Source organism: Ylistrum balloti, unplaced genomic scaffold, assembly GCF_031769215.1.
Source record: "Ylistrum balloti isolate Yb309-2 unplaced genomic scaffold, AGI_CSIRO_Ybal_v1 Utg369922, whole genome shotgun sequence".
Lineage (NCBI taxonomy): Eukaryota > Metazoa > Mollusca > Bivalvia > Pectinida > Pectinidae > Ylistrum > Ylistrum balloti.
Genome location: NW_026782039.1, coordinates 330,772 through 344,704, shown reverse-complemented (window position 1 = coordinate 344,704; position 13,933 = coordinate 330,772). Strand labels below are relative to the sequence as shown.

General features: G+C 37.8%; 1 protein-coding gene across 1 annotated transcript; it reads right to left on the bottom strand.

Moving 5' to 3' along the window:
* Window positions 1–217: 217 nt before the first annotated feature.
* Window positions 218–9,583, bottom strand: LOC132546949 (collagen alpha-1(XXIII) chain-like). Its single transcript, XM_060210679.1, has 17 exons — window positions 9,403–9,583; window positions 9,073–9,164; window positions 8,322–8,373; window positions 7,965–8,006; window positions 7,083–7,181; window positions 6,135–6,368; window positions 5,660–5,792; window positions 5,131–5,302; window positions 4,689–4,860; window positions 3,629–3,780; window positions 3,359–3,497; window positions 2,930–3,205; window positions 2,300–2,551; window positions 1,767–1,842; window positions 1,388–1,457; window positions 943–1,028; window positions 218–257 (listed from the first exon to the last, which is right to left on the bottom strand). The coding sequence occupies exons 1-17, from the start codon at window positions 9,581–9,583 to the stop codon at window positions 218–220; spliced, it is 2,268 nt and encodes a 755-aa protein (XP_060066662.1).
* Between the last annotated feature and the right edge of the window lie 4,350 nt (window positions 9,584–13,933).

The window sequence follows — 13,933 nt, the reverse complement described above, 5'->3', positions numbered from 1 at the left end:
TTTTGCATGGTTTGAACACATGAAACATATAGAAACATTTATTAAAATCATAGTGTCTAATTTATAATCAATAATATTGTAAACATTTGATTATTTGTCCGTTTATTAACACAATTGTATAACAAAACAATAATAAAATACAACAACAGCTTAGATAACCGTAACCCTGGCGTCTGTTAGTACAGATATATATAATCACCAGAGTATTCAGACTGGATCACGGTAAACTTGTCACAAACTCTGCAGCTTCACCACCACTGGAAGTTAAATTGCAATATCGTACAGATTTAAAATCACAATCTAGATACTAGACAATTAAAACAGTCGGACAATGTTTGGAAAATAAAGGAAAATATTGAAAGAAATTAAACTGAAACATCACAATGGTTGATGGCCCATGACATATAATTGTTTTACATTTTTGACCGTAATGTGACAAATACATTATTTGTGTAGTACCGTATCATAATTCCATCACCAGCCTAAAACTTCTAGAGTGAAGTATGAAATATTTAGGGACATTTTGAAAAATGTGTGATAACATTTCACGTACATGTAGTTCATTACAATCAAGCTAAAGCCCGATATCACCAATAGAAGCAATAAATGTATATTATAATATTGAAATTAATATAATCAAATCAATGTGGGTGGAAATTGATGATACATTATGTGTTTCATGAATCAAATGAAAAGTTACAAACACTTACCCCTCAATATGTATCAAAATTACAATTCCATTCAATAATATTTTTAAATGTAAACCAAGGGAGACAACTACAACATGGCTTTAATGGTAGGGTTGTGACTAGAAATGCATATAGACACAACGTACACAAATGAACAGATAATATAACTGATACATTAAATAACTCTTTCCGCTGACTATGATGATATTAATTATAATTGTGATTAACTAGTTAACTGGTCTAACATACTTACACCACGTGTTCATTCTTCCAGATCACGTGACCACCTTTTTCTGAGATAGTTTGACTATTAATTGCTGCAGAGCAAACAGGGAGGCTCTGAAAACAGCGAAAACATCAATAGAACGGGATACTGATGTTTTCTAATAATACTTGAAGTCATGATATTAAAAAGCAAACTTGAGAAAAGTATATTTCGTTGTATAATGACATGATATCTACACAGTTATCACTGTAAGGGTTTTATTTTTTAGGGTATTAAGGTTTTGTTCTTCTTGATCTCGACAAAAATAATAAATATAATGATATGTTGAAAATATTGTTAATTGGGAAACATCGTCAGATTCATGATTGCCATTCACTTTTGATGTGATTAATTAAATGAATTGTCAATTATACAAGAAGAACTCATTTAAACAGAAGGCAGGAGAAGGGAGACTACTCTTAGTTATTATTACCAGTGAGAATCGATGCGCATGGAGCTGATGAGTGGCGTCCAAATCTGTACAACCGGGTGGACAGTCTCCTCTAAAATGTTAAAAAAAATATGACCGAGCATGACGTGATAGAATTTACGAGTTACGAGATCTTCATACGACACCACATTGACAGAAAAGAAGTTTCTAAATTATAAATTTAAAAACAAATGCTTCATTTTACAACAATGTTAGCCAAACTGGCAAGGTATAACAATGACACCACCACAGTTGAGTGATATGGTCGTTCACAGACTACTGAGACACATTTACATAAGTCTTTATCCTATCTCCATTCTATTTTATCACAATGACTGTATAATTAACGAGGTAACGAAGTGGATTAAGACATCAAACTTACCCGCACATCGCTTTATCATTAGATGTGCAGTCAGCGAATGACGTGGCACATGTCAGATTGTCAATCCGCTGGTAGACTGTGGAAAATACGAATGAAATCTTTACTTACAGTCAAAATGATGAAATGACAAAGTACCAATAAGGACGTGAATCCGTATCCTTATCATTAGATAACTAAAACTCAAAAGGCAACAAAATACACTATCCTTTGATATCAATCATGAAAAGAATAAATAGATGCAATTAATTGTTTGATTTCACGTGAATTATTGATTAAGTTTGCTGTTTAAAACGTTAAAGAGTCTAATTAAGGTATTTTTCAAAACAACTTTCAACAAAAGTAACTTATATCTGGCTTTATTCACCTCGTATATACTCGACGATTTCCCGATTAACCTTTCTCATGTTTATCTTTTTATCTCGATTCTGAGTTTGAAGTCAACTTTTCTTGTCGTGTCGACATTCTCTAGTTGTTTTCACAGGAGACTGTTTATCTTTTCTTCCCTTGTAAAATTACTGACATGTTTCACTTACCGTAGAAATTGGTTGAAACTGTACCCTTACTGGTAGATGCCTTACATCGGTACTCTCCGGTGTTAGAGGCGGACTGGACATAGAAAACTAGATTACCAGACGGAAGGACGCTGTGTGTTGGGAGTAATCCATTGACCTTTGAGTAGGTCAAGGTCACGTTACTGGCATGGGTTACCTCACACACATTGTTCACAGACTCACCAATGGCCACGCCGATGACCTTCTCACGGGCGATGATGTGAGGGGCATCATCTAAGATATATATAATTGTATGTATCACCTAACTACTGGATGTTTTCATATTACATACTGATTGTAGAAGAGGGCAACCGTACAGGAGGACCTCGCATCACAAGTATCACGATAGGTTCTCTGTATGCTAATATGAAAACAAAGGAAAGCCAAGAAAAAGTTGAACACATTATCTAGAAATCTAAATATAGATGCAATGAAGAAGAATGCCGTTATTCTGAGAACCACGTTTGATAACATTATCCGTTTTATCCTATTGATCCGTAAAACCCTCACCACTAACACGACTACCTTCTTCTCTACTTGGTATTCAAGATGGTAGAAAGACATTTTCATAAAGATTGAAATCATTTAAGAAGTTAATTTGTAAATGATTACCTTCTACTGTAACTATAACGGTTTTCTCCACAGAGCCGAGGGCATTTTCAGCGTGACATTTGTATGTCCCGCTGTCTTGTACCTTTATGTCACGTAAAATCAGTCCTGATGACGTCGACGTACCATGTGACGTCACCAGCGTCTTGTTACCCAAGTCTTTGACCCAGCTCACAGTGGGAGCTGGATATCCACTGTTGGTCCTACATGGTAAAAGGATCGTGGCCCCTACCCTGGCACGCACGGTAAACATATCTCCTCCCTGGAAGTGAGGTACCGCTGAGGACAGACCATAGAAATCATCTTATACTGTATCGCTCAAAATTAAGTATTATTGATAATATTAATTCTTACGAATCTTCTCGAAATTGTACAGTGTTGATTAAGAATTTTATGAATAATTTATACAGACTTGTGTGCTTGATAACTCACAGAGCATGTTACAGCAGTTACTGGAAAGACCTGTGGCCCCCTTTTCCCCTTGAGCCCCAGTGTCTCCCTTCGGACCCATTGCTCCGACATTTCCAGACAGACCTGGCACACCCATGTCACCCTTTTGTCCTATGTCGCCCTGTAGGTGGAAAACATATGTATATCATCATATGCTTAGAGTAAATCTTAAATATGCTTAATACTTAATGCTGACTGTCAAACAAATGAAATGTATTTTAAATCATAGGGAAATTGCAACAACATTGTTACCTTCGTTCCTGCTGCTCCCTGGCCACCTGGAGCCCCAACAGGTCCCTGTTCTCCCTTCAATCCTCTAGGGCCAAAGGGACCATCGCTCCCCGTCTCACCTTTTAGCCCTTGAGTTCCGATATCACCTTTTTTCCCGTCGGCTCCTTGGGGACCTATCAACGACAGAAAAGTTTTGACACAATGAGCCATGCAGTTACGAATAAGGTAGCCATATGTACTATCCCTTTCCATATAGATTAAGAATTTGATACAATAAAGCCAAATTAAATGAAGAAATAAATTGTATAACATTGCTGCAGTTTCAGCCTTCTAGGACTCCTGAGTGATGTATGGAGTCGTCTGTTTCGTTCCTTTAGGACTCCTGAATAATGTTAGGAATCAGAGCTGTTTCGTCCCTTTTGGACTCGTAAGTGATGTTAGGGGTCATCTGTTTCGCTCCTTTAGGACTCGTGAATAGTGTTAGGAATCAGAGCTGTTTCGTCCCTTTTGGACTCGTAAGCGATGTTAGGGGTCATCTGTTTCTTCCATTTAGGACTCGTTAGTGATATAAAGCGTCAGCTATTTCGACCCTTTAGGACTCGTGAAAAATGTTAGGGGTCAGCTGTTTCGCCCTTTTAGGACTCGTGAGCAATGTTAGGGGTCAGCTGTCTCGTCCTTTTACGGACTCATGGGTGATGTTAGGAGTCAATTGTTTCGTCCCTTTAGGACCTGTAAATGATATTAGGTGTCAGCTGCTTCGTCCCTTAAGAACTCGCTAGCGATGCTAAGGGCTAAAATCTTACTCTCCTTTATTGTTTTATAATAAACAGGGACAGTTTTTGATATAATATAGACACATTGCTGCTGATTCGGTGTTCTAGTGCCTTGAATGTCTTGATTGCCCTGTTAGATGGCAACAGCCAACAACATACATCCCAGGGTTGTAAGAGGTGCAGGTTGTTGCTGATCACCATCTGAATCTTGTTAGCTGACGTCATCCTAACGGATAACATTATTATCCTCTTTTAAAGGAGACCCTTTGGTCTAGAATAATTGTACTTTATTTCTTTGAAAAAAGTACCTTGCGGTCCTGGTGGTCCTTGATTCCCCTTAATTCCGATTGGTCCAGAAGGGCCGAAAGGCCCAATCTCCCCTTGTTCACCTTTGACCCCTGCAGTTCCTTTGGTTCCTGTGGGACCTTTATCGCCTTTGGCACCAGCAGGACCAGTAGTTCCCTGCACACCAGGTTCACCCTGTTCAATAAACAATGACATAATCAAGTATCTTTTCTATGTACAGTGTACTTATCTTTATATTCATATATACATGCAGAAACTACACACGTTACATTCGTTAAAATCCAGGCGTTCCTAAAATTATTATGCAAATTTAACTGGAAGAAACTGCAAAGAAATGTACCTGAAAACATATAAATCTGGATTCGCAAATGACTGTCAAGTAGAAAGTTCAATTGTTGAAATCCTTGCTGATTTCTGTATTCTTATCGTCCAAATTGTACCCACCTTCATACCCTGAGACCCTTGGACCCCTTTCTGTCCTGTCAGACCTACTGGTCCTACTGTCCCTTGTTGTCCTTTGACTCCTGTCGGGCCCTGTGCTCCTGCATCCCCTTTGTCACCCATTTCACCTTTTGGGCCAATCGGACCCATATCCCCCTTGGTTCCATCAAACCCGCTAAAAATAGTACACTGATTAATTCTGCTTAATAAGTCAAATTGTTAAAAGAAACACGTCGAGTGGTATAAACGTATATTGAAATATAAAGCAGTATGGTTACTTAAGAATTAAGTGTTTACAACCTGTTGAGATATATGCAATTTCAGAGACGCCTTAATCAGGCCGAGGAATTTAATACTGTAGGGTGGTATATTTAACACGAGAGAAACCTGTCATTGACATACCATTACTGGCTAGTATTTCATTGCTGTCAAATTCATCCAGACCTGTGCATTTATCGTTTCACAACACACGAGCATCAAACAGTTTCTGAAGAAACTAACATCACTTTAATTGTATATCACTCCTACTTACTTTATACCTGGCTCGCCTTTAATTCCTGCCGGACCGAATGGTCCTCCCGGTCCAATTTCCCCCTTAGTACCTGGGGGTCCGGGGATTCCCTTTGGTCCCTGTAGACCTTGAATGCCTGTCAGACCTGTATCCCCTGTATAGAGAATACACATCATTTAACTTTAACATAAAAATAAAGAATAAAGGACTTTAACGGAACCGCACTGCAGTATCAGGATATCAACATCCACACAAAATATACTACAGTAAACTTAATAGCTGGTACCGTAACTCTTCATCACAAAGGAACAAAGGCAGCTGTAAACTAGAGTTTTATTACTTATTCAGCAATCTTTGTAGTAACTTAATTCATATTTTATATATACGTCTTATGAAACTTTCCACAAATGTTTTGCAGTTGCCTTACATCACTTCTTGATATTTCGCACTATTTGGCCATTGCATTTATTCTGTTGTATTTATTCCTTTTACGTACCCTTTGCCCCTGCCGGACCTTGGGTTCCATTAACCCCATTGTCGCCCTTTGGCCCCGAAGGTCCCTGTAACCCTTGCAGGCCTGGTGCCCCTTGATCCCCCTTGGTACCTTGAGGTCCTGTCAATCCTGTTGAACCGACATCTCCCTTGTCACCACGGGGACCGCTGTCCCCTTTAAATCCACTCAAGCCTTGTAGACCGTCATAGCCTCGTTCTCCTTTGACCCCAGGTTCACCTTTTGGACCTGTAATTCAATAGATGTCATATGACTGGTGTATTGTGCCTTTACATATTCGTGATCCTTGACAATATAATTACATATTGTGTAGAGCTATAATATTATAAACTGAACTGAGAAAGAATATGAGTGCTTGAGACATGTTGGTAGTCACACTTGCAGTTATCTTTACTGTTACCAATTTTCAATGCGTGTGTCGTCGATGAAGAAGACGATGCTTCACCTTCAAAAGCACCTGGTCTCTCCAACGTTCTTTTCTGTGGTCTTGTTTTGTTCATATTTGAACCACGTATTATCAACATGATATGGTGATCTTGGTATTTTCTTGTAAAATATATGTGTGCCTTGAAATAATTTTCATAGAATTTCAAACTACTGGAACATGGAACTACGACGACCCGCCGCATGTGTATCTATGATAATGTTTTTTCGTTTTAACCTACCTGGTCAGCCACATCTTCAACACCGTTTTCTTCTATTTTGTGACCTTCCTGCCATCCTCAGCATCTTCTATATCACTTTTACTTCTCCTATTTGACCCACCTGGTGCCGCCGGACTTGCGACATCGGTTTTTTCTCCATTTTTCTTCTTTTTGACTTATCTGCTTCCACAATATCGTTTTAAACTCTTTTTTGACATACCTGGTCCCGCCGGACCTGCGATACCGTTGTCTCCTTTCTGTCCCATGTCTCCTTTGGTTCCTACATCGCCTTTCTGTCCCACGTCTCCCTTGGTTCCTACATCGCCTTTCTGTCCCACGTCTCCCTTGGTTCCTACATCGCCTTTCTGGCCCATCGCGCCAGGTTCGCCTGTCAGTAAAATATGTTTGTTATGTTTTTGATTTGCCCCATTCCACATTTTCGAATTACCGGAAGATATTAAAAGACCAAGTATGACGACTTTAATGACAATTTACAATGTAAAACCTTTTATAATGCATCGATTCAGCAGTCTAGATAGAACAAATGACAACACCAAAATGATAAGAATGAGGCCTGGAACGTTTGTGTGGATGGCTTCAATTTAAGCGAGATCATTTAGAACAATTATGTGTTGGTTTGTGTATATATGACCAATTAAAGTGTGTGTGGGATTCCCTAAATGTTCCAATAGGCTAAATAATCATAAGAATAAACTCATTATTTAGTTTTTTTTAAAAAGATTCACTACATACATGGAAGTATATGCTTTATTCCTACAAATATTTTCACAATGTCTGGTGTGTTTGTCAACTGTATAGTTTCGGCACAGTAGAGGGAGTAAATACACAATTAATCAGTGTAAGCATTAATTCAAGTATTACTTTAGGATGATTTAGTATCTGTTCATTTTTAATTGGCAGTGAAATAACTTCTCACGTTCATTACAGCATATTTTAAATGTTGTAGTAACATTTTACCTCTCATTCGCTTAATTCAATATGTTATTATTATCATCTTCATATCTAAATCTGCAGCTAAATTCTGTTTATTAACATGTTTTTATACAATAGAATATTTTGAAATAAAAGATAAATCGATATCATCTTGCGATCGTTTTTAATGAAATCGTCGACATATCGATAAGTTAAGTAATTTTTAATCAATACTCACCCTTCTGTCCCGGTTGTCCTTGGTTTCCCTGCGGGCCAGGTACTGTTATTTTGAAAGTGGAGATAAAAGTTAATAAATTATTCATTGCCTCAAAACTTTTTTTTGCATTCAACATAACTTGTCAGTACAATATGTATATAAATACTTAGGACATTTTTTATGCTGTCGTTATTTGTTTAAAGGCTATTGAAATAACAGTATATCTTTTGCATATCATTTCTGATAATTGAATATTTCATCAAATTAAACCCAATGACATGTTCAGACATCAACAGTTTGTGTTTTTTATTGTTGAAAAAAAATCATGATATAAGAGAACTGAGATGAATTACACTATCACTATGATAGATAACTTACCTGCCACACAAAGGGATTGATTGTTCACACATCGCTGCTGAAACAGACTATCCTGCCAAAGATAGCAACACAGCATTAATTGAGGTTTAGATAGATGATTACCCTTGTTACTTGATGGTAATATATTCAGAACACATAATGCAGTCTATAACTCTAGGGTAGCTGTTCAGGTCTCCAGAACACTGACTTTCGTCGGTGGGACAACACCTGAAGGGACACAGGGACGGAAACCATTTAACCAACCAATTAAGAATGGATCAGGTAGACAGGAAAACACTCTTATTTGAATTGTTAGTCATGATGAGGTCCAGGTCGACACATTCCCAATTTTTATGAGAACAACTCGCCATCGATGACTTTTGAAACAAACTATCTAGTTGTCAGAAAACAAGACATGATTAAAAGGAGGTAAGTTAAAAGGTAAAGATGCTCTATTGTAAACATCCTTTCTTGTGAGCCGGATAGGCCTGATAGTACAGTGTATATCAGATGATGTATTCATCATTATTTTTTATGTTGGACTCGGAATTTATTCTCCAAGAAAAGGCAAGACACACCATATTGGCAATAACACATACCATATCGATCATTGAGTGTTTAAATTGTTTTGTTACTTTTATTATCATTTTACTGCCATCAGAAGATTTCCTAGATGTAAAAAAAAGGTTTGGGTCTGATGTTGCAGCCCTTGCTGTATGTAGTAGTTAACAAAGAAATAAGGTCATCAGGCGGAGAAAGAGGACGTACTTACCACATAAGGTAACAATGCTGATATAACAGTCTGGTTTAGGGTCACACTGGGTACAGCCTGCCGTTTATGTCTCTCTTGGTTCTCCAAATGGCCTTTCTGGGGAAAAAAAAGTTGTAACAGTTCTAAACACGTATGGTGGTCGGATTGTACAATAGATATCGTACATGCCTTTTATCTAGCTTCTATCATATTAATCTATTTTATAACAAAAACAAATATCAACATATTTCCACTTATTCAGCATATGATATGGAGTGATCGAACAAAGCAGGATTAAATTACCTTCTCGGTGAGCAAAAGGTTGCAGACTCTAAAAGGATATCTGAAGACATACCTGCTCAAGAATGCTGTCACACGGACATCGTTCCTGAAGTAACTGTAGACGGGTTTGGATGTTGACTATTTCCACCATCTGATAGGTTGCTATAGCGGCGATAGTAAGGCTGATGATGAAGAGGATGATGATGGGTAAGTTGCTTGTTTCATCCTTCCGCTCCTGTTTGGCCGTCATGATGTTCAGTCAATGTGATGACCAGCTGACCAGCTATCCACAAAGGTAAATGGACATGACGTATCTGGATACTCATACTCTTATCATTACAGGAGTTGGTCATTGTGTTAATTGTGTCATACGTCTTTATCTTGATAAAGCAGAATCGGTGTATATATATATATTACTATCTAGAAATTTTGATGTGTTGCGTGCGTAAGAAATAATGGAAACCGTTTATACTTGCAGTCGTCAAAATGCCATGCTATATAAATCTGCTTTTTAGACATTCTAATTTGTACTGGTGCATATGTGAAAACACCACCAACAATACTGTTGTGTTTACAAACAGTTAATCACAATAATACAAATGACCATGATTGACTCATCATCACAGCAAGCATCCCAACCCTATGAGAGTACTGTCAGAAAAATAAATCATAAGTCAAATTAAAAAACGAACGGAAATGACAAGGTTAACATGGTTGAATTTTTTGACGGAGTAAAGCTAATATGTAAACGCATTGTTCTACACCAACTGCGCTAGAGATATTATTATAATAGAGTTATCATGTATGACAATAGTAACTAATTTTGGATTTGAATACTTTCCAAGAGTTTAGCTGGATAGAGGTTGAACAATAAATTGGACAGTTACTAAAAATATTGGTTACAATACAAGAGGCCAGGACAAGAGCTGAGATACCATCTGCCCTCAATTGACGTTTAACATTTTAAAAGATCAAGTGAACTCACTTTTACCCGGCAGTTGATTGAGAACGGCAATGCGTATGACAAACGTTGTGTGGAAAAGCTGCCGCAGCTGCTGATTTCCTTCAAATTTCGCTGCAATTTTAACGCAGTTACTACGATTCGTGTGCATTTTACTAGGCTTGCTTTTTATTGGTGTTAATCTGAGATTTTCTAGCTAATAGTGTTTAGAACGTTACTATGTTATGGTGACAAAGTTATGGCTACTTTGTTCTATACGCAAATGCACCGAGAAACACTTGATTTGTTATCTTGGACCAGCTGTGTGGAACCCATTCACTTAAGCCACTTTACAATAAAAAAAAACGGGCAACGGTTAAGCCTATTATAGCAGATACCTTGTAGAATAAAGAAATATGCCAGAAACATGAAATGTTTGTTTACTTATCTTTGGTCACCCCTAAAATACCCACAGAAGACACCAACAGTTTACAACATATTCATGGAACACACCAATAGAGTTTACAAAATACCCTCGGAACACACCAATAGAGTTTACAGCATTCCTCCGGAACACAACAACAAAGTTTACACCATACCCCCGGAACACACCAACAAAGTTTACAGCATACCCCCGGAACACACCAACAGAGTTTACAGCATACCCCCGGAACACAACAATAGAGTTTACAGCATTCCCCCGGAACACACCAACAAAGTTTACAGCATACCCCCGGAACACACCAACAGAGTTTACAGCATACCCCCGGAACACAACAATAGAGTTTACAGCATTCCCCCGGAACACACCAACAAAGTTTACAGCATACCCCCGGAACACACCAACAAAGTTTACAGCATACCCCCGGAACACACCAACAGAGTTTACAGCATACCCCCGGAACACAACAATAGAGTTTACAGCATTCCCCCGGAACACACCAACAAAGTTTACAGCATACCCCCGTAACACACCAGCAGAGTTTACATCATACCAACGGAACACACCAACAGAGTTTACAGCATTCCCCCGGAACACACCAACAGAGTTTACATCATACCCCCATAACACACCAACAGAGTTTACATCATACCCCCAGAATACACCAACAGAGTTTACATCATACCCCCAGAACACACCAACAGAGTTTACATCATACCCCCAGAACACACCAACAGAGTTTACATCATACCCCCAGAACACACCAACAGATTTTACATCATACCCCCAGAACACACCAACAGAGTTTACATCATACCCCCAGAACACACCAACAGAGTTTACATCATACCCCCAGAACACACCAACAGAGTTTACAACATACCAACGGAACACTCCAACAGAGTTTACATCATACCCCCAGAACACACCAACAGAGTTTACAACATACCAACGGAACACACCAACAGAGTTTACATCATACCCCCAGAACACACCAACATAGTTTACATCATACCCCCAGAACACACCAACAGAGTTTACATCATACCCCCAGAACACACCAACAGAGTTTACATCATACCCCCAGAACACACCAACAGATTTTACATCATACCCCCAGAACACACCAACAGAGTTTACATCATACCCCCAGAACACACCAACAGAGTTTACATCATACCCCCAGAATACACCAACAGAGTTTACATCATACCCCCAGAACACACCAACAGAGTTTACATCATACCCCCAGAACACTCCAACAGAGTTTACATCATACCCCCAGAACACACCAACAGAGTTTACAACATACCCAATATACCCGTAGACATTAATGTTAATGAGCCAGTTATTAGGTATTTTCCTTCACTTTATCACACATAACGGACATGGTTCAGAGGCGTGAAGGCGCAATGGATTCTGGTGGATGCAGAGTGAAATACAATGTAATACAGCCATTGTAACCTTGATGCAGGCTGTATCAGAGTGCCCCTGTATCTATAGGTATGGATACATATATATACAATACTGTACGGTATATTCTTGGCAATGTTGGTCTAACTTATTTATGATTTAGGAAGACTACTTAATATATCTTTTGCAAAAGGATAAAATGTTTGTGGTCACACACAAATCTCCCAATTTACCATTACCTGCCCAAAGTCCTTATAAGGCAAACCCTACTTTGTATTTGGCATTCACTGCTTTAAATGATTAAATATGAACATTCTAAAATAGGCAAAGTTAATGGCAAATGAACTTTATGTTGTCTGGAAATACTGATTACCAAGTTATACCTGTCTGAAGCTCACTGTGGGTGTGATAAAATTTGACATTTATGGAGAACACTAAGGGTGAAATAAAACTTTACCTGTATCAAAAACACTGTGGATGTGATCATTTTTTACCTGTAGGGAAAACACTAAAGGTGTGATCAAATTTTGCCTGTAGGGAAAACACTAAAGGTGTGATAAAATTTTACCTGTATGGGAAACATTAAGGGTGTGATAAAATTTTACCTGTATGGAGACAATAAGGGTGTGATAAAATTTTACCTGTGTGGGAAACATTGAGGGTGTGATAAATTTTTACCTGCATGGAGACCATAAGGGTGTGATAAAATTTTACCTGTGTGGGAAACATTAAGGGTGTGATAAAATTTTACCTGTATAGAGACAATAAGGGTGTGATAAAATTTTACCTGTATGGAGACAATAAGGGTGTGATAAAATTTTACCTGTATGGAGACAAGGGTGTGATAAAATTTTACCTGTATGGAGACAAGGGTGTGATAAAATTTTACCTGTATGGAGACAATAAGGGTGTGATAAAAGTTTACCTGTATGGAGACAATAAGGACTTTAGGATTTGTCTGTATCGAGTTACAACATTTTATTGTGTATTGTGACATGTTGTATAAATACCTGCTGATTCACGTACGGCATTTTCCCACCAGAAATAAAACTATTCCCTTATCATTGGTCAGTTTGACCCTAGTCGCCGAATATACAATCTATTTATAATCACAGAGTACTGTAAACCTGAACAAACCAGGTCAAGTGTTAGAAAATACGATCCAGTTACAGGAATAACGATCCAAGTTTAAAAGCTCTTCCAGAGATTTACTGAATTTAGAAAAAGAACCGCCAAGTTACAGTCGATAATCACCTGAATCTGTAATCCTTTTACCTGAAAATTTTATAAGTTTAAAATTCTGCACCAAACCAAATATTTCGATGGTATGATAAAGAATTCAGAGTAGCGAAGATCAAACGATGGCAAAACATGTCACAATGTCAGCTCACAAAAATAGAATACTTACATAAAACAAGATATAAAAACACGAATCAAGTTATTGAAAAAATATGTCTTACTTGAAATCAATGAAAAGTATACGGCCTGATCGGGAGAAGACATCTTTTTATTGTCTAATGTTTTACCAAAGTAATTTCAATTTTATATTAGTTTACCATAATGATAAATCGGTGTTTCTTTTTCAAAATGTACCAACACGTGCAATTCAAAATTAAGTTGAATTAAATCAGAGGCAAAATATGCAAGAAAGAAATATTTACATGGAGACTCCTGAAAAGTACTAACACAACGCTTTCCAAAATAATACCGTACCCAAATTGACACCTTTTACGGAAAAAAAATGTGTCCGTCGACCCTTGCGAATGAAATATACAAGAATTCACACTGATTATGTAAAAATAACA